Below are 20,567 nucleotides of genomic sequence, written 5' to 3'. Positions count from 1 at the left end.
ATTTATTATCATTAATTATGTACCAAACAGTACTCTACATTGTTTTTACATTTTGTATCTTTTAATCAAATTGCAAACCTTATACCGTAGAGATCATTTGAATCTCCATTTATAAATGGGGAGACAGGCATAGAGAGGTGAATTAGCTTGCCCAAAGTTACACCTAGATTTATACCTAGAGCTTGCTTTGTTTAACTGCTTCCTCAAGGACACAAACTCCATAGTAGCCTGCACCTGTTTCATGAAGGCATACGTAAAGATTTGCATGTTAACAGACACACCTCGTTATCTGGAAATTTCTTTCCTCTAGGATAAAAAATCCAAAATGAAATGATATAATGTTAATCTTTAGATTTTCTGTTTGAGGAGAAGAATTCTTTGTCATGTTCTTGGCCTGATTTAATCCCTATAATGTCCTAACTCTTCACATATTCATACAGCTGCTGTTAAAATCATCTTTCATGCAGAGCATATTGATTTTGTCATTCGGCCTGCCAGTAGTTTTGTCCTGGCATACGACATTCTAGAAGGGCAAGTGTACTTATTCTTATTAAGGCTGTTACTGTTATTATTAGTAGTATCCTTTGAAGAGAGAATACTCTCATATTTCTTCGTTCTTTTCTTAGATCGTATGCCTGAATAAAATATTTGCCTTCCCTCCGACCTGTGTAACTTTGCCCGGTATTTATCAGACATTTAGGATATATATATTCACATTTCTGAATATGTGTTTAATAAATGCAGTAGAGGTACAGATAAATACAAGACATGGTCCCTGTAGAAATCTGAAACATAAAACCTTGAGGTTTTCTTATTTTAGGTGATAAATGGATAAGGCAGCAGGTAGTTTTGAGGATACTTTTGGTAAGAGAATAGTTTTACAAGAGCAGGCCACAGAGAGCATTCTCAACCACTGTTTACAGCTTGTGTAACCCTTCCAGACCTTTTCTTTATGGATATAAAAATACGTTCTGAAATGAAATTTTAAATAAAGAAAAATGAGATCCTGTTTTTTTGCAACTTTTTTTAACTTAATGATTTTAACATGGACATGTATCTAGGATTGCATATGTAGCTCTCCCTTGATGACTGCCTGGGATTCTGTTATGTGGTTGCACCATAAATTATTTGGCCAAATCTCTTTGCTGTTTATTGTAAACAGTGCTAGAGTGAACGTCTTGTGCTAGTATTTCTGTATTGTAGATTTCAAGATAGTTTTACCTTAAAAAAGAAACAAATCTAAGTTTTTAAATTACTTTTAAAATTCCATCATAGTTTTTAAGGACTATTTAATGTTATTTTTTATTTTTTTAAAGTGCCTTCCTCCCTGCCTCCCTCCCTCCCTTCCTTCATTCCTTCCTTCTTCTCTCTTCATTCATTCATTCATTTATTCATTCATTGGCTGCACTGTGAGGCTTGTGGGATCTTACTTCCCTGACCAGGGATTGAACCCATGCCCCCTGCAGTGGAAACGCAGAGTCCTAACCACTGGACCACCAGAGATTCCCTAATGTTTTTAAAAGTAACTTTGCTATAATATATATATGTGTATGTGTATATATATGTAATAAAGGATTACACATCATTCTTACTCAGAATAAACTGTATTTTGAACAGATGAAAAATTAGAAAATTGTTTTTGTTTTTAACCCAAACAGTGGCTTTTTATTTTAGTTGCTATGTGTCATGGGGGTGACAGTGTTCTGCTAAAGTGTAATGGTATAGGTCTGTTAGGTATTACAAATATGGTAACCAGACACAGCACATTCTGACATAGAATCTTCATCTTCACTGCAAAGTAAATGCCTGTTGTCCTAAGTTAAGTAAAAAGAAGCCTGAGGACAGGTCAAGCCATTTCAAGCCATTAAAGGAAAATTATAGCATTTAAATATTGCTGTTAGTTAACTGTTAATTGGAAATATCACTTTCTGTGTCAGTTTTATATTTTAAACCCTTTCTTAGCAGAAGATAACTCAGTATATGGTGTGTGTGTGTGTGTGTGTGTGCGTGCGTGCGTGCGTGTGTGTGTGCACGCGTGCGTGCGTGTGTGTGTGTGTGTGTGTGTGTGTGTATTAAAACCCTGTCATTCTGACATGAAAATTAAGGGGGAAAAAGCGAACTTTATTTTTTATATTTCACTTAGGTGAATATAAGATTATAGTCTTAGGTCTGTGAACATTTTTAACCTATATTTTATTTTCCAAAGAAATACTGCTACCAGTGAAAGCTTATGTTCCTTGAGAATTTCAGCAGTCTAAACTAAGGGAAAACAAGTTAAAATTTTAGAATATGGAAACAACCAATAATCCTCACTAGTAATAAAGGACAGTGAGATATATGCTTAATCATTTATGTCAAGTTAAACTTCTGACCCCTTACCTCCCCGCCCTTTGTGTTTATAAGTATTTTAAAGAATAAACTATTGGCAATTATATTGTTTGTTTTCTGAGGAGATAGAATGACAGCTAATAACTTACATTTCCATGACTTTTAGCTAGAGCCATCTATCATTTTTTTGTGTACTTTTTTTTTTTTTTTTTTTTTTTAATTTTTTGGCTGCGCAGCATGTGAGATCACAGTTCCCCCACCAGGGATTGAACCCGCGCCCCCTGCATTGGAAGCACAGAGTCCCAACTGCTGGACCGCCAGGGAAGTGCCTGGAGCCATCTATCATTTTAAAAGTCCTTTTTTTTTTTTAAAGCGATCTTTCTCTGTTTCTTCCCAAGAGTTACCACTTTTTTTTTTTAATTAATAGCTACTTTATTTATTTATTTATTTTTAGCTGTGTTGGGTCTTTGTTTCATGCGAGGACTTTCTCTAGTTGAGGCAAGCGTGGGCCACTCTTCATCACGGTGCGCCGGCCTCTCACTATCGCGGCCCCTCCCGTTGCGGGGCACAGGCTCCAGACGCGCAGGCTCAGTAGTTGTGGCTCACGGGCCCAGTTGCTCCGTGGCATGTGGGATCTTCCCAGACCAGGGCTCAAACCCGTGTCCCCTGCATTAGCAGGCAGATTCTCAACCACTGCGCCACCAGGGAAACCCAAAAGTCCTTTGATAGAAGAATTTAAACAATTAAAAAGATATATAACAATAGATGTCATTAAGTCATACTTCTTTTAGAAGGAATAGGTTGCCTGTGTGAATACTGCAGAATCTTTTTAAAAGAAATCTGTGCCAGTGGCCTTAAAATGATTGAGTAATTCAAGGATGTAAATTAAATTGTGATAATTTTACCTAGGAGAATTCAGGAAAACATTTTAAAGGTACTCTTTAACTTAGTGAAAATGCCCTAGTTTCATTTTTTAAAAAGCAGCAACAGAATTTCACAAAACTTTGATAGTTTTTTTTCTGCTTATTTATTTTTAGGAAATCCAAGATATAGGTCTTTTCATAGACATTCAGATATATTGAAAGGGCAAAATGACTTTTTATATTGCCTGTTTTCTGGATATGCTTTTTTTTTTTTTAAGGAGTCACATGATGCATTATTGGAATTTGGGAATAATAACCTACAAATACTGGTTCATGTTACCAAGGAGGGGGTGTGGAAAAACCCTGTTCTTCTTAAAATTCTGTCTCAACAGCCAGTAGAAACAGAAGAAGGTAAGCTTAAAACTATACTGACTATTGAAGGAGGATTTAGTTCTAAGAGAATTAAAATTTTTTTCTGGGTTAAAATTTTGTGAATTTCACCTGTGTATCTATAGCCAATCATTCTCTTATCCTTTGAATAGTAAAAACTAACCATTAGCACTTAATGTTTTGCTTAAGGATTCTTAAATATTTATGTAGTGTTTTAAAAGTATCCCTTTATACTTGTTTTTAAATGTTGCATTGACTGACAATGTTTATACAGAGTTCCTGAGATAGAAATCAATAATCTGCTTCCAGTCCTTGGTATTTAGTAGAGCTTTGCTTATAATGATATTTTGTTTACTGGTTACTACAGCTGAGGATTATGAAAAAAAATTACTTCTTATTTTAAATTTATGAAACATTGGAATTTAGCATTTTTATAGAGATATGCAAAGAAAGAAAATTCTTACAAAGTTGTTAGTTTAAGTCCAGAAGATTTATGGATTTGAGTTGACATAGTTGACATTTGCATTTTAGACACACAAAATATCTCATTTTATATGTCCAACAATTATGATTTCATTTGCTTTAAGTTAGTGGAAAGTTAAAAAGGATCACGTTCTGTTAAGTATGTTTCTGGAATAAGAATGAGTTTCAGGACAGTTTTTATTTACACTTTAGATAGATCTTTTTTAAATTTTTATTTTATTTAAAAATTTTTTTTAAATTTATTTTTGGCTGCATTGGATCTTTGTTGCTGCACGCGGGCTTTCTCTAGTTGCGGCGAGCAGGGGCTACTCTTCGTTACGGTGCGTGGGCTTCTCATTGTGGTGGCTTCTCTTGTTGCAGAGCATGGGCTCTAGGCGTGTGGGCTTCAGTAGTTGTGGCACGGAGGCTCAGCAGTTGTGGCTCGCGGGCTCTAGAGCGCAGGCTCAGTAGTTGTGGTGCACGGGCTTAGTTGCTCCACGGCATGTGGGATCTTCCCGGAGCAGGGCTTGAACCTGTGTCCCCTGCATTGGGAGGTGGATTCTTAACCACTGTGCCACCAGGGAAGTCCCATTTTTGATAGATCTTTAGTTCAGGTCTCAGGACAGACCTTTTGAATGTTGATATCTTAAAATATTCCAGTTAGCTTATTCATTCACCAAGTTTGATAACCTATTGTATACATGCTGTTTGGGTTTTTCTGTATAGTCAGAAGATTGATAATAAGAGTGTTTAGATTTTCTCTTGGTCCCTTTCCTCTGGTAATTCTACTGCTTGTCAGTTATACTGACAAGAAAAAAAAATGAATAAGGAGAATAGCTGTTAAATAGAAAATAGATTGATATTTATTGTTTTCTGTTGAGGTTCCCAGTAAATGGCATCCTTTTGTAAATGTAGGCAGGTGGAGGCTAAATTATTGCCTTTATTATTATTAAAAGTTGTTAGAGGACAGAGCCAAATAGTTGCAAAAGGATCCCAGAATTAGGCAGATCCCAGTCCAGATAAGGCTTCAGGAGTGAAGAATGCATGACCTTTGTAGATAGGCCCAAACCCCAGAGGGAAAAGATGGAGTTGCATTAAATGTCCCCAATTTATTTTCCCCAATGTACTAATCAAATATATCCCCCCCACCCCAGGAGTTAACGGTACTCAATTTCTTTTCACATAGAAAAAATCAAGAAATGGGGAGAAGCACTGTTTACCTAATATCCCATGGTATCCTATATATTCAATAAAGATTAAGTAAGTACCCACTATCTATAAACTCTGAATGGGTATAGGTTACCTACATATGTAAGGAATTTTTCTGAGAACCACAGTATAAGTGGTGAGCAGCCTGTTGCCTGCTTACTTCTGCAACTGGCCCTTACTAATTTCAGGTCAACAGATTTAGAAAGCCTCCTTTATAGCTCCATTGTCCTTGCAGCCCAGATATCAACATATTTGATGCTAGAAAGCAGTGACTATCATTTCATTAATTGCCTTTTTTCAATAACATAGTAATCAGAAGCATAAAAGTACAAAGTGTTTAGCCTCCAAGTAACTCAGTAAATGCTTTTTGGTTTAGTTTTTTGAATTAAAAAAAATAAGTGTATAAGATTTTTATTTTTCCTGCCACGAATTCTTGAATTTTGTAACCCCGTCCCCACCAAAAACCAGTTATTACTGAAGTATGTAATAAGTACCAGCTGTTGACACTTCTGCCTGGCATGATCAGCAGGGAAATGAGCAGGTCCTCCCACCCAGGTATCAAACGCCTTTCTACCCCAGGTCACCCCGGCAGCCTACCACAAAACGTAGGGCTGGCAGGACCAAACCCAGCCCCACTGATGGTTCCTGACTTGAGCCCCAGTGCCCACAAACCACCCCTGGTTCCAATGGTGATGGCAGCAGCCCACAGCCCTAAAGACCTCAGGCCCATCAACCTTGGAGACCCCCCTTCCACTGTTCTAGAGTGGTTCCAACTAGAGGAAACCCAGAGCTACCATCTGGTATCTGCCAGTTTTTCCAGCTGACCTGTGCCCTACCCAGTTCCCTCCTCCCCTCCTTAATTCATGACATCAAAGCACTGGCTTTTCCCCATTTTCCTTGAGACTCAGGAGAGCCAAAGCAGCAGCAGCCTTTTGTTCTTTTTTTTCTCTCCCCTACCAAGGGTTGAAGGAAGAGATCCATCCTAATTGTTCAGAGGTACTAACTTCCTCCCCTAAATCAAGCTGAGAAGGAACCAGCCAGCTCTTAATTCTTCCTGGTTGTTTTTCTTTCCCACCCCAGTTCATTTTTTCCCTTCTACCACCTACCTCTGAAGCCATTTTATGAATTGTCATGTGCCACCTGAGCCTTCAGTTAAAACAAAAACACTCTTTTCTGTTAAAAAAGAAAAAAACAAAAATTTTAGCTGGACCTTAAATGTTACCATTTTTTACATGTTGAAGTATATATGAGGTAAACTGTCATGATGTTTGCACCTTACTTTTAAGTGGCTGAGAAAAAGAAAAGCTAGATAAAGAAATATGGCAAAACAGTTCAGTTGTTGAATCTAGATGGAGGAGAGGGTATATGATTAAACTTTTTTTTTGTATTAAAATGTTTAGAAAAAATAATACACAGAAGGGATCACAGTTGGGAGTGAGACATCTTAGTGTACACTTCATTATGTCATTTTAAATATTGAAATGTATGGATGGATTTCCTTTTTAAAAATACAGTTAAGTATTGATTTTAACATAACTTAAAATGATTTTTAAAATGCAAGTTTGATCTGTGTGTTAAAAATTGATATAGTGGTTTAACTGTGGCTGTAATATGTTGAGTAAAATAGTTTTACCTCATAGAAATAATAGCTACGATTTATAGAGTGCCTACTCTGTGATGGGCACAGTATTAGTGCTTTCTATCTCCTGTAATCCATTAAGCAGGCAAGAGATTACACATGCCCAAGGCCGTGTAGTTAAAACTGTGGAGGCAGGATCTGAGCCCAGATGAGGAGATATCTAAAAGTTTTTGTTTGTTTGTTTTTTAAAGTCATGTTCCTTTATTTATTTATTTATTTATTTATTTATTTATTTATTTATTTTGGCTGTGTTGGGTCTTCGTTTCTGTGTGAGGACTTTCTCCAGTTGTGGCAAGCGGGGGCCACTCTTCATCGCGGTGCGCGGGCCTCTCACTGTCGCGGCCTCTCTTGTTGCGGAGCACAGGCTCCAGATGCGCAGACTCAGTAATTGTGGCTCACGGGCCTAGTTGCTCCGCGGCACGTGGGATCTTCCCAGACCAGGGCTTGAACCCGTGTCCTCTGCATTGGCAGGCAGATTCTCAACCACTGCGCCACCAAGGAAGCCCTAAAAGGTTTTGATTGATTAAAGTGATAACCATTGGTTGCTAAATACATGGTTTTATTAAACATCTGTAATATATAAAGCATTGTGCTTAGTGCTGTAGGGAATACAAAAGTTAACAAGGCATGGTATTTGTACACAAATTGCTGACAGTGTAATAAGGGGGATATCAGGGACAAATAATAGCAAGTAGTATTGAGCATTTACTCTGCCTGGCCCTGTGCTCAGTGTCTTACTTGCATTCTGGTATTTCATTTATGATTCTTTCATCTCTTTGGGGTAGATATTACTAACCTTTTCATAGATGAAGAAACTTGAGGCTCAGACAGGTCTACTAATTTGTCCAAGGGCCTCACAGCTAGTATATGTGAGAGTCATGATTCAACCTCAGTTTTGTGATTCCACAACCTGAGATCTTAACCTTCATACACTCTAATCATTTATTATTGCACTTAAAGAGAAAACTAAGTGTGGTAAAAGTAGTAAAATGCTGTGGGAATTTAGAAGGGGGTGGGTTGTATAGATAACATGCCTGTTTTCAGGTGTGAGATTTGTGAAAATGCATACAACTTGGTAGAGCAGATAAATAGAGCATAATCTGATATTAGCCAGTTTAGGATGTAGGGGACAGATGTGGCAGGAAATAATATGGAGGAACTAGGTTGGAGAGAATTTAAAAAATAATTGCTAGGACACAGTAACTAAGTTGATTTCCTTAGGAAAGGAGTTGGCAAGGAAGGATAATGCCAAAATTTCATTTCTTTATGATTGAGAGAATACCATTACTGAAAATAGAAGTAAGGAACGAGGAGCTATTTGAGATATGATTGTGAGTTCATTTTGTGGAATTTAGTGCTTGTGGGACTAAAATAGGGAAAAGTCCAAATGCAAATGATCTATTTTCTGTCCATGCCTTTTGACCTTGACTGTGTATTAGAGTATCTATGGAATTTAAAACCAAAACACACACACACACCCCCAAGGTCCAGGCTCTACCTGCTAAACCAAAATCTCCAGGGTTGGAGCTCTGGAATACAGACCTTTCTGAAGTGCCACAGGAAACGGGCACCTTCCACCTATAAGTGCTGGGAGTGTAAATTGGTACAATCTCTGGAGATTAATTTGGCAGTAATTTCATTTATAGGAATTTTTGCTATAGATACAGTCGTGCATGTGTGAAATGGCCTCTGTACAGGACTGTAAATTGTAGCATTATTGACAGTTGTCAAAGATTGGAAACAACTTGCAAGTGTATCAGGAGGGGATTGGTTAAATTAATTATATCCCTACAGTGGAACAATACTTATTTGTTAAAAGTATTGAGGTAGCTCTCAATGTACAGTGATGTGATAGAATGACCCGTATGATATAGTGGGTGGGAAAAGAAATATGTCTTCTGTACTAAGAATGTTTCTGGAAGGATAAACAAAAAATTGGAAATGATTATTGTTTCTTGGGGAGAGAGACTAAGGGACTGGAGTCAGAGTAGAACGGAGACAACTTTTAACTGTATACCTTTTGGTGTGCCTTTTGAATTTTGTGTCGTTTGCATATATGGTGTTACCTATTTTTTTAAAAAGAGAATTTTAAAATCTCTACAGTTGATTCTGATATGTAGTTAAGATTGGGCCAGTGGTCTCTCCCTCCCCTCCCCACCATCCCGGTGGTTTATCATTAATATTAATGATTTCTATTCAACATGTGGCCTGTAGACCTAGTAGCATGGCTCTTACCTGAGAGGCTTATTAGAAAAGCACAGTCTCAGGTCCCATCCCAGACCTACTGAATTAGCATCTGCATTTTACTACGATTCCCCCAGTGGTTCAGAAGGCACTTTCAAGTTTAAGAAACACTGTTTTAGGTGAACCACCTAACGCAGTTTGTTTGCTTGCCACTCATCTTGACATGTATATTCCCACCTCTGTTCTTTAAATAATACTGTGTAACGATGCCACACACTTGGTAAGTATTTACTATTTATAAATCGAGGGCTTGTCCAGAACACTGTACAAATCGGTGTTCAGGTGCTTAATATTGAGTACTGCTCAGAGCAGCATTTTCCAAAGTGTGTACTGAACCAGGAACGTAGATTTTACGTTGTGCTAATGATATGTGTAAAAGGGTTCTCTGGTCAAATCAGTTTGGGAAACATTGGGTTAAATAAAAGTGAACAGTTTTCTTCATTGCAGGACTGTTCAGAGATTTGACCAAGGAATCCTTTTTTTTTCTAGGACTATCTCTCAGGTCTTTTGGTCGGTGGAACACACTTTGAGAAATGCCTGGTTTAGAGGAAAGACCACCACTGGCTTTGGAATCCTTGGCAAGTTACCTAATTTCTCTGAGTATTAATTTTCCTAACCTTAAACTGGGGATAACAATACTTGCCTTGGTGGTGGTGTGAAGAATAAATGAGAGGTATATAAAAACAGTCAGCTTAAAGCTTGGTACCTCATAAGTGTACAAGTGGTAGTTGTTAATATTACACAGGATACTTGCCTTTTTGCCTTGTACTTATGTTTATAGTTCATTTCATTCTTCCTTACTATCCTTATCAGAAAGTGAGGGAGGAGAAGGTGAAAGAATGAATTTTGATGAAATGTTAGTAGTAGCTTTATTAAAAGGTATGGTATTCAAAATAAAACTACTTAGTAATGTGGGAATAATTAGCAACATTAATTTATTTTGCTCTTTGCTCTGTTAGATGAGTACTGAGATCAGAATAAACTTCCAGTTATATCAGCTGACTTTTTGTCCACTAAAAACAAGCAACAACAAAAGATATCAAACTTTCATCTTTACAACCTTGACATGTTATGTGGTATGTTATCAAACTGTTTTATTTTTCCTTTTTTCTAGTCAATAAATTGATTGCACAAGAAGGACCTTTCTTTCTGCAAATGCGAATAAAACATTTGTTGAAATCTAACTGCATCCCCCAGGCTACTGCTTTATCAAAACTATGTGCAGAATCTAAAGAAATTTCAAATGTGTCATCTTTTCAGCAAGCCTATATCACGTGCTTATGTTCCATTCTTCCTAATGAAGATGCTATTAAGGAGGTAAGTAAAGCAAATAACTGCTGTTGTCATTCACACTAACTATGAATTTAATAGATTTTAATAATTGTATGCCAGGCTGAAACCAAAGACTCATTTTTTTTCAGGCTATGAAAAGTACCATTTTAATTGTATATTTAACTGTTCAACAGATTGGATATAAAGTTATGTCTTGTAGGTGGATTTGAAAAGTAGATAATTAAAGAATATGCAGATGAATGTTTATGTATTTGGGTGATGGTTTGCTTTGAAATCTTTAAATATGAAAGTTGCTTTTTCTTCTTAAACTAATGATTTCTCTCTGGGAAATGTGGAAATTATTAATACTGGTGTCAAGAGATAAACTAAAGAGAATGTCAGTTAACTTTATTTAAGTTAGTTTATATATTTAACTCTGTAAGCAGAGAGGTGTAGGACTTTAGAAACCATGAATACATTTTGAACAATGATTAAGCAGACAAACAGGGTTTTTTTTTTTTAACCTGAATCATTGTTTTCCTTAGAAAAGTTGGAATTAGTTTTCTCTAAGAGTTTTTGATAAATTATACAGAGAAAATGAGGAATTCCAAGGCTATATTCCATCATCTACCTTTAATTCTCTTACCTGCCATTCAAGTCTTACACATGGATTCTCATTTTACCTCTACACTGAACTTTCTTATTAAATGTAGGAATCCCAAGGATCTGGTTCTATGCTGTAGTAATTCTTAACCTTTTATGACAATTTCAGCTGTAAATATCTTACTCTCCAAATGAAACTCTCCACCTTTACACTTCACTCCCTTTAATATTCAGACTCCACCAGGACCAGCAGTCTATCAGTCTGATCAGCTTTTCACTCTCCTTACTCTGCTTTTCCATAGTCAATCATTATTAGCACTCCTTTGCATACACCCTCAATTCCTCTGCTGGTCTCTCCCTTAATTGTACTTATTTGACTAACCTGTATCCTCATTATCCCTACATCTCCACCTGTTTTGTATCTTTACCTGCGCCAGTGGGGCCAAACTTAGGTGGAGAATAACCTGGCAACTGATTTTACTTTAATTCAGTCACACTGTGTTTCTTTAGTTCATTCACTCTCCCACTCTCTTAGATTACTATTTCATACTTTTTCCTTTTTCTTTAAACCTATGCTACAATACCTTCTGTCCCATCTCTGTCTCCACTGATGAACTTTCTTCCTATTTCTCTGAGGAAACTGGGACAGTTGGAAGAGAATTTCCATGACATCTATTCACCTACCTGCATTTATGCATTTACACCTTCTCTTCTGTTACTAAGGATAAACTATATCTGTTTTCCCCTGCTAAGGCCAATAATCCCCTTGACTTCAGTATCAGATCCCATCTGCGCTTGCCCCCTCAAGTATAATGCTGCAGCAGTTTTCCCTTTCTCTACTGCATTTATCAATTTCCCCCTCTGCTGTAACTATCTCATCAGCATTTATGCTGTTATTTCTAACATTTTTAAAAGAGAAAGACTTCTTCCAGCTACCACCCCATTTCTCTCCTGCCCTTTCAGTGTAATTTCTTGAATCATTGTCTGAATTTACTGTTTAACATTTTTCTCCTTGAATGTTTTCTAATATGGCATTGACTTGTGCCAGTCCACCACATCACTAAATCCACCTGCAAAAGCAGTTCTAAGAGGGAGGTTTATAACATCCTCAGGAAACAAGAAAAATCTCAAATAAACAACCTAACCTTACACCTAAAGGAACTAAAACAAAAACAAAAACCAACAAAACCCAAAGTTAGTAGTAGGGAAGAAATCATAAAGAATCAGAGGAGAAGTAAATGAGGGACTTCCCTGGTGACATAGTGGTTAAGAATCTGCATTCCAGTGCAGGGGACGCAGGTTTGATCCCTGGTCAGGGATCTAGATCCCACATGCATGCCACAACTAAGAGTTCATGTGCTGCAGCTAAGAAGCCCACGAGCTGAAACTAAGGAGCCCACCTGCAGCAACTAAGATCCGGCTCAACCCAAATAAAAATAAATAAATGAAATGAAGATTAAAAAAACAATAGAAAACATCAGTGAAACTTTCAATGAGCTGGTTCTTTGAAAAAATAAACAAAATTGATAACTTTTAGCCAGACTCATCAAGAAAAAAAGAGGGCCCAAATCAATAAATTCAGATATGGAAAAGAAGTCACAACTGACACCAGAGAAATACAAAAGATCATAAAAACTTACTACAGACAGCTATATGCCAATAAAATGGACAACCTGGAAGAAATGGACAGATTCCTAGAAATTTACCATCTCCCAAGACTGAACCAGGAAGAAATAGAAAATATGAACAGACCAATTACCAGTAATGAAGTTGAATCAGTAATTTAAAAAACTCCTAACAAACAAAAGCCCAGGACCAGATGGCTTCACAGTTGAATTTACCAAACATTTAGAGAAGAGTTAACACCTATCCTCCTCAAACTGTTCCAGAAACTTGTAGAGGAAAGAATACTTCAAACTCATTACATGAGGCCAACATCACCCTGATACTAAAACCAGATAAAGACACCACGAAAAAAGAAAATTACAGGCTAATACCACTGATGAACATACATGTAAAAATTCCCAAAAAAACATTAGCAAACTGAATTCAACAATACATTAAAAGGATCATGCACCAAGATCAAGTGGGATTTATCCCAGGGATGCATGTATGGTTCAGTATTCACAAATCAATCAGTGTGACACACAACATTAAATTGAAGAATAAAAATTATATGTTTATCTCAATAGATGCAGAAAAGGCTTTTGACAGAATTCAACATCCATGTATGATAAAAACTCTCAAAAAGTGTGTATAGAGGGAACATACCTCAACATAACAAGGGCCATATCTGACAAGCCTACAGCTAGCATCATACTCGGTGGTGGAAAGCTGAAAGCATTTCCTCTAAGATCACAAACAAGACAAGGATGTTCACTCTCACCACTTTTATTCACCATAGTATTGGAAGTCCTAGCCAAGGCAGTCAGACAAGAAAAAGAAATAAAAAGAATCCAGATTGGAAAGGAAGAAGTAAAACTGTCACTGTTTGCAGATGACATGATATTATATGTAGAAAATCCTAAAGACAGGATACAAAATCTGTTGCACTTCTATACACTAATGTGAACTATCAGAGAAATTAAGAAAACAATCCCATTTACAATTGCATCAAAAAGAGTAAAGTACCTAGGAATAAATCTAACTATGGAAGAAAATACCTGTACTTCAAAAACTGTAAGACACCAATGAAAGAAATTGAAGATGACACAAACAGGTGGAAAGATATACTGTGTTCATGGATTGGAAGAATTAATATTGTTAAAATGACCATACCCAAGGCAATCTACAGATAAAGTGCAAACCCTATCAAATGCCAGTGGCACTTTTCATAGAACTAGAACAAAGAATTCTAAAATTTGTATGGAAACATGAAAGATCCCGAGTAGCCAAACCAATCTTGAGAAAGAAGAACAAAGCTGGAGGTATCATGTTCCCTGACTTCAGACTACACTACAAAGCCACAGTAATCGAAACAGTGTGATACTGGCACAAAAAAAGACACCTAAATCAATGGAGCAGAATAGAGAGCCCAGAAATTAACCCACACTTATATGGTCAATTAATCTATGACAAAGGAGGCAAGAATATACAGTGGGGAAAAGACAGCCTCTTCAGTAAATGATGTTGTGGCGCATGGGCTTAGTTGTTCCGCGGCATGTGGGATCTTCCCAGACCAGGGCTCGAACCCATGTCCCCTGCATTGGCAGGTGGATTCTTAACCACTGCGCCACCAGGGAAGCCCCATCAGGGAACTTTGAATCAAAACTACAATGAGGTATAACCTCACACCTGTCAGAATGGCTGTTATCAAAAAGACAACAAATAACAAGTGTTGACGAGGATGTGGAGAAAAGGGAACCCTCATGCACTGGTGGTGGGAATGTAAATTGGCACAGCCACTATGGAGTCAGTGTGGAGGTTCCTCAAAAAACTAAAAATAGAACTACCATACGATCCAGCAGTTCTACTCCTGGGTATTTATCTGAAGAAAACCAAAACACTAATTAGAAAAGATATATGCACCCCTATGTTCATAGCAGCATTATTTACAATAGCCAAGATGTGAAGCAGCCTAAGTTGATGAATGGATAAAGAAGATGTGAGATATATATATATATATATCTCACATTGTGTGTGTATACATATACGTATACGTATACATATATGCAATGGAATATTACTCAGCCATAAAAAGGAATGAAATCTTGCCTTTTGCAGCATGGATGGACCTAGAGGTTATTATGCTAAGTGAAATAAATCAGACAGAGAAAGACAAATGCTGTATGATTTCATTTATATGTGAAGTCTAAATAAACAAAACAAGTGAACAAACTTAAAATAGAAACAGAGTTCTAGATGCAGAGAACAAACAGGTGTTTGCCAGAGGAGAGTGGGCAGGGAGGAGGAAAGAAATAGATGGGTGAGATTAAGAGGTACAAACTTCCAGTTGCAAAATATATGAGTCATGTGTATGAAATATATAGTATGGGGAATACAGTCAATAACTATGTAATATCTTTGTATAGTGACATAGCATAACTAGACTTATTGTGGTGATCAGTTTGAAATGTATAGAAACATTGAATCACTGTGTTGTGAAACAGGAACTAACATACTGTTGTAGGTCAATTATACTTCAAAAGCAAACAATGTCATAGAAAAAGATCAGATTTGTGGTTACCAGAGGTGAGGAGTGGAGTGACGGGGAGTTGGATGAAAGCAGTCAGAAAGTACAAACTTCTAGTTAATAAGATAAGTAAGTACCGGGATTGTAATGTACAACATGATAAATATAGTTAACACTGCTCTATGTTACATATGAAAGTTGTTAAAAGAGTCAATCCTAAGAGTTCCCATCACAAGAAAAAAGTTTTTTTTCTATCTCTTTAATTTTGTGTCTATACGAGATGATGGATGCTCACTAAACTTATTGTGATAATGGCCTCAAGATGTATGTAAGCCAAATCATTATGCTGTACACCTTAAACTTATACTGTGCTGTATGTCAATGTTATCTCAATACAACTGGAAGAAAAAAATCCAACGATGACTTCCCAGTTTTCACCTTACTCCATCTGACTTATTAACTCTGTCTTTTAAACTTTTAACAGATTTTTCCACTTGGCTTCTAGGGTACTGTACTCTCTTGGTTTTCTGTCTACCTGGCTGATTGATCTTTCTCATTTCTACTTGCTCTTCCTCCTCCTCTCTCTGATGATTGAATGTTATATTACTCTAGGACTCATTTTGTGTCTTCTCTTTTCTATTTACACGTATTCCCTCGGTGATCTCATTTAGGCTCACGGTCTTAAATGCCAGTTATGGCCTGAATCCCAGATGTTTTATCTGCAGCTCAGTCCTCTCCTCTGAGCTCCAGACTCATATATTCAACTGCCTAATCACTATCTCGACTTGCATGGCTAATGGCATCTTAAACTTAACATGTCCATAACTAAGCTCCTGATATTCCTGGTATTAGGGCTTTGTTTTGTTTTTATGAGCTTTCCTCTAAATGAAGTCAATTGTAAAACAACTATACTCCAATAAAAATTAATTTAAAAAAAGACAATAGTTAAATAAAAATTAATGAAAGAATAAGAATAAATATAAATGAAGTCAATTGCCTTCCAACTATATTCTCATTGTTGGAGGGGGAGGAGGCGGGTAGAGAATAACCAGCTACCACTTTTTTGAGCTTTTACCATGTATTAGGCACTATGCTAAATGCTATGTATACACTGTCACATTTAGTTCTCACAACTCTTAGGTAGCTCCATTTTGGTAAGGAAGTGAGGCTCAGATTCAGTAATATGTTCATGGTTATAAAACTTAAAGTAGATAAGCTGAGATTCAAACCTGAGTTTGGTGTACTACCACTAATATTATATTAAAGATATAGGATGATAAATACTATTCTAGGTGGTGTATACCTAAGTATCTATATGTCATATGCTGTCTTAGGCATTGGAGATACAAAGATGAATCTAGAAGCCTTTGAGCTGGTGTACTTGCTTTCACTCTTGCCTTCTACATTTTATTTTTCCCCAAAGTAGCCAGAATAATCTCTAAAACTTAAATCAGGCCATGTCACTTCCTTGATCAGAACCACTCAATAGCTTTCTGTCTTGCTCAGAATAAATCCAGAAGTCTTTATATTCTGTGTGCCATGGCCCCTGGCTACTTGTCTAACCATCTCTGACTATATCTTGTACAACTTAACGCTCACTCCTCTCCAGCCCTCTTGTCTTTGCTGTTGTTTGAACAAGCCAAACATATTCCTACCTTAGAGTTTTGCCTTAGATCACTCCCTGGAATGCCCTGCCACAAGATAGTTTGGAAAGCTCATTCCCTTACATCATTCACATCTCTCCTTAATATTGCCATATCAGAAAGACCTTCCTCACTGTCCCACCTAAAATAATACCCTATCTCCCCGTACTCAGTCTTGTTTTTCTTTAAGAAATATCTCCTGTAAATTATTATAAATGTATACAAATCCATCTAAAATGGCCCCCATCACTCTCTGCCCCCTTACCTACCTGTTTTTTTATTTATAGTACATACCACTACTTCTGGACATAATGTTTGCTTATTCTCTGTTTCCTCCCACTAGATTGAAAACATTGTAAGGACAGGGACGTAAGTTTGTCCATTGCTGTATCTCTACATCCTAGACAAATACGTAGCCACATAGTAGGGACTAAATATAAGCCTGTAAATTTATTTGTTTGCAATGTTGGGAAGGGTAAGGAGATGGGAGACTGCTTACCTCTAATAACAGCTGCAATATCATGTGTTTGGGAAGCTTATTCAGAATAAGATGGAGTAATGGTTATTCTCAGCACCTAATATATGCCAAAAGAATTCAGAAGAAGCAAAAATGCTAGATCTTGGATTTGATTCCTCTTTCTCCTATAACAATAACAACTTTTCCTTTAATCTCTCAACCTTTGTTTATTTAAAACCTATTTTGTTTTTAGCATTGTATTAGGCATTGGCAAATACATAAGGGTGTACATGGCCTAGTTTGGTTGCCAGAAACAGTAATAGGAAGATAAGTACTAAGCCATATGATAGTGCCTCTAAATTCCGTAGAAGTGTAGAGGTAGAGAATATCTTTGTGGACTGGCGTATAAGGCTTTATAAAAATTGATCCTTGAGTTGGACCTTGAAATAATGGTGGGGTTTAGGTAGGTAGAAAGAATGGTTTGGGGATAACTGACTGTGGTAGTAAAGGCACAGAAATGAATATGCACTTTGTAGGGAACCACTAGGGAACACCTTGCCTGGGTCAGAGAGTGGATGTTTAGATCTTGTGAGAAATAAGACCTGTTGGGTGGCGAAAAGTAAGCCCTTGGAAACTCCAGTGCATTTGAACTTAGATTCAATGCAGTAGAAATTAGGAAGGTTTTGAAGATAGGAAGTGAAATGACTGAAACGGTGTTTTAGGAAGCATAGACAGAAAGAGTATATATTAGATTTAGGAGAAGAGATTGGAGTTAGCAAGAGGAGAAAGGATGGGACTTGCTGACAGGACAAAAATAAGGGATAATGTGCAGAGATCTCTTCAAGAGACTCATAAGACCTGGGAGACTGGAAGAATGGGGGTGCTCTGCTACTGACAAGAATGGCAAAGAAGAGGGGGGTATGGGAGAACAGGGAGGATATGGGATGCTTTGTACAGGATCTTTCCTGGTTTATTAATAACAAATCAAGAAAACAGGATTTCTTCCTGAAGTTATAGAATTAATTCCTTTCAACAAATTTGTGGAGAATGCAAGGAACCTGGGTTATTGGAAATGTGATCTGATTTACTATGGTCTGTGGATCAAATCCACCCGGCTACTTGTTTTTGTAAATAAAGTTTTACTGGAACACAGTCACGCCTATTTGTTTATTGTTTATGACTGGTCTTGCTCTACTATGGCAGAGCTGAATAGCTGTAACCAAGACCATCTGGCCCACACAGTTGAAAATATTTTCTGTCTGGGTGTTTACAAAAAATATTTGCTGACCTTTGCTATGCAAGATTCAGATTTCCTAGTATATTACAACCATTAAATATCATTTAGTCTAACCTTCCATGATTTACCAATGGTGAGACTGAGGCCAAGAGGTAATGTTTCCAAGGCCCTACCTTCATTAAGCTAATTATTAAGTCCAAGCCCAGGCTAGAACACAGATCTCCTGGCTCGCTGGCCAGCTCTCTTTACACTGTACAACTTACTTCTAGTTGGTAAACACTGATGAGTCATGTTCTAACAGGAAACATTTTGGTGGTATTTTCATTCCATTCATAGTTATACATTTATGTATAGGTGCAACTTAAAATATTTTTATAATGATTGGGATTCATTTGTTAAATATGTCAGTGTGACAACATTTGGCACACATCATAAAATTATTTTAAAAGGAACACTAGTACCATCATAATTAGTCTCTTATCCAGTGATGCTTTCTTTTGCAAGTGAGAGCAGAATTAAATCTTTAAAAATTTGCTTTGGGGAAGGACCAGTGAATCACTAGATGTTCATTAATTGGAGTTTAAAATCAGCACATGTTCTAAGGCAGCAAAGTTATAACACAACATTTGCCATCTACTTCAGCTGTGTTCAGGAGAAGAGTCAAATTAACTTGAGTAACAACTGGGAATAAAAGTACTTATATTTTGGCACCTGCGGATATCACAATAATGGGTGTGTGTAATAGGAAACCTCTGCTGGGGAAGATTTAGCCAGACACGCACAATTAAGATTAATTGATGGGGTCAGCTTGAAAGCCAGAATTCAGAACCCAAAATTTAGAACTCCATGGAATCCTCAAGTTCTAGGTTGTAAATACCTTATTTAGAATTGGATAAGATGACACTGTTATTAATTTTACATATGAAAGGATTTTTTAAAAAATATTTTTAAAAATATTTATTTATTCATTCATTTGCCTGCACCAGGTCTTAGCCGCGGCACAGGCGATCTTTGTTGCCGCGCGAGGGATCTTCATTGTGGTGTGTGGGATCCCCAGCTGCAGCGTGCCAGCTCCTAGTTGTGGCATGCGGGATCTAGTTCCCTGACCAGGGATCGATCCCAGGCCCCCTGCATTGGGAGTGTGGAGTCTTTAACCACTGACCGCCAGGGAAGTCCTTTTACATATGAAAGGATTTTAAGGAAAGTTACAGACTTGGCCATGGCCTAGTGTCGCAAGTGGATGTTTCCTATGTGTATATTTTTTATTACTGAAAGAGGAGATTCTTTGCAAAGGTCAAGTTTCCCACATATAGTATAAAGGATAACGATATTTTAAACATGAAGCACTTCTATTATTATGAAGAGCAAGTAATCTGTCTGCAGAGTTCTTGGCACAGATAAAGAAGTGGTTCATTTCAGTCTTGATCCCTGAATGAACTGCATCTTCAGTGTCTAATGTGGTTACAAGGCTTACTTCTTCTCTTGATGAGGAAAGGAAAAGACAAACAGGACCCAGTTTACTCACCAGTCTAACACTGTTGGGAATTGACACAGTCACTAGGTATATAAATGATAAACAGAGCAAATACACTTAAACAGGACCCATTGGGAATCCAGTTTGGGAGTAGAAGAAACAGTAAACAACAGCATAGAGATTTGAGATGTACCTTTTTTTTTTTAATTTTTATTTATTTATGTATTTATCTTTGGCTGCGTTGGGTCTTCGTTGCTGCGCACGGGTTTCCTCTAGTTGCGGCAAGCGGGGGCTACTCTTTGTTGCGGTGCACGGGCTTCTCATTGCGGTGGCTTCTCTTGTTGCAGAGCAAAGGCTCTAGGCCCGCAGGCTTCAGTAGTTGTGGCGCACGGGCTTAGTTGCTCCGCGGCATGCGAGATCTTCCCGGACCAGGGCTCGAACCCGTGTCCCCTGCATTGGCAGGCGGATTCTTAATCAATGCGCCACCGAGGAAGTCCCCAGATGTACCATAAATAAGAAGATTAAGATGGATCCCGAACAAGGAATAATAAAGTGTATAATTAAAATTAAAATCGATAATATTACTTTATGTATCCTTATGGTCATATGGTGAA

At 37.4% G+C, this 20,567-nt stretch overlaps 1 protein-coding gene across 4 annotated transcripts in view; it reads left to right on the top strand.

Moving 5' to 3' along the window:
• Positions 1 to 20,567, top strand: part of RLF (RLF zinc finger) — a 78,026-nt gene that overhangs the window by 30,588 nt on the left and 26,871 nt on the right. For all 4 annotated transcript variants that reach the window (XR_014243326.1, XM_082387588.1, XM_082387589.1 and 1 more), the window contains exons 4-5: positions 3,470 to 3,602; positions 10,250 to 10,452. Coding sequence is in view for 3 of the 4 variants with exons in the window: in XM_082387588.1 (XP_082243714.1) it covers positions 3,470 to 3,602; positions 10,250 to 10,452 (336 nt within the window). In the remaining variant the exon portion in view is untranslated. The remainder of the gene's footprint in view (positions 1 to 3,469; positions 3,603 to 10,249; positions 10,453 to 20,567) is intronic.

The sequence above is a fragment of the Balaenoptera borealis genome, assembly GCF_965194805.1.
Source record: "Balaenoptera borealis genome assembly, chromosome: 1".
Classification (NCBI taxonomy): domain Eukaryota; kingdom Metazoa; phylum Chordata; class Mammalia; order Artiodactyla; family Balaenopteridae; genus Balaenoptera; species Balaenoptera borealis.
This window is presented reverse-complemented; position numbering and strand designations above follow the sequence as displayed.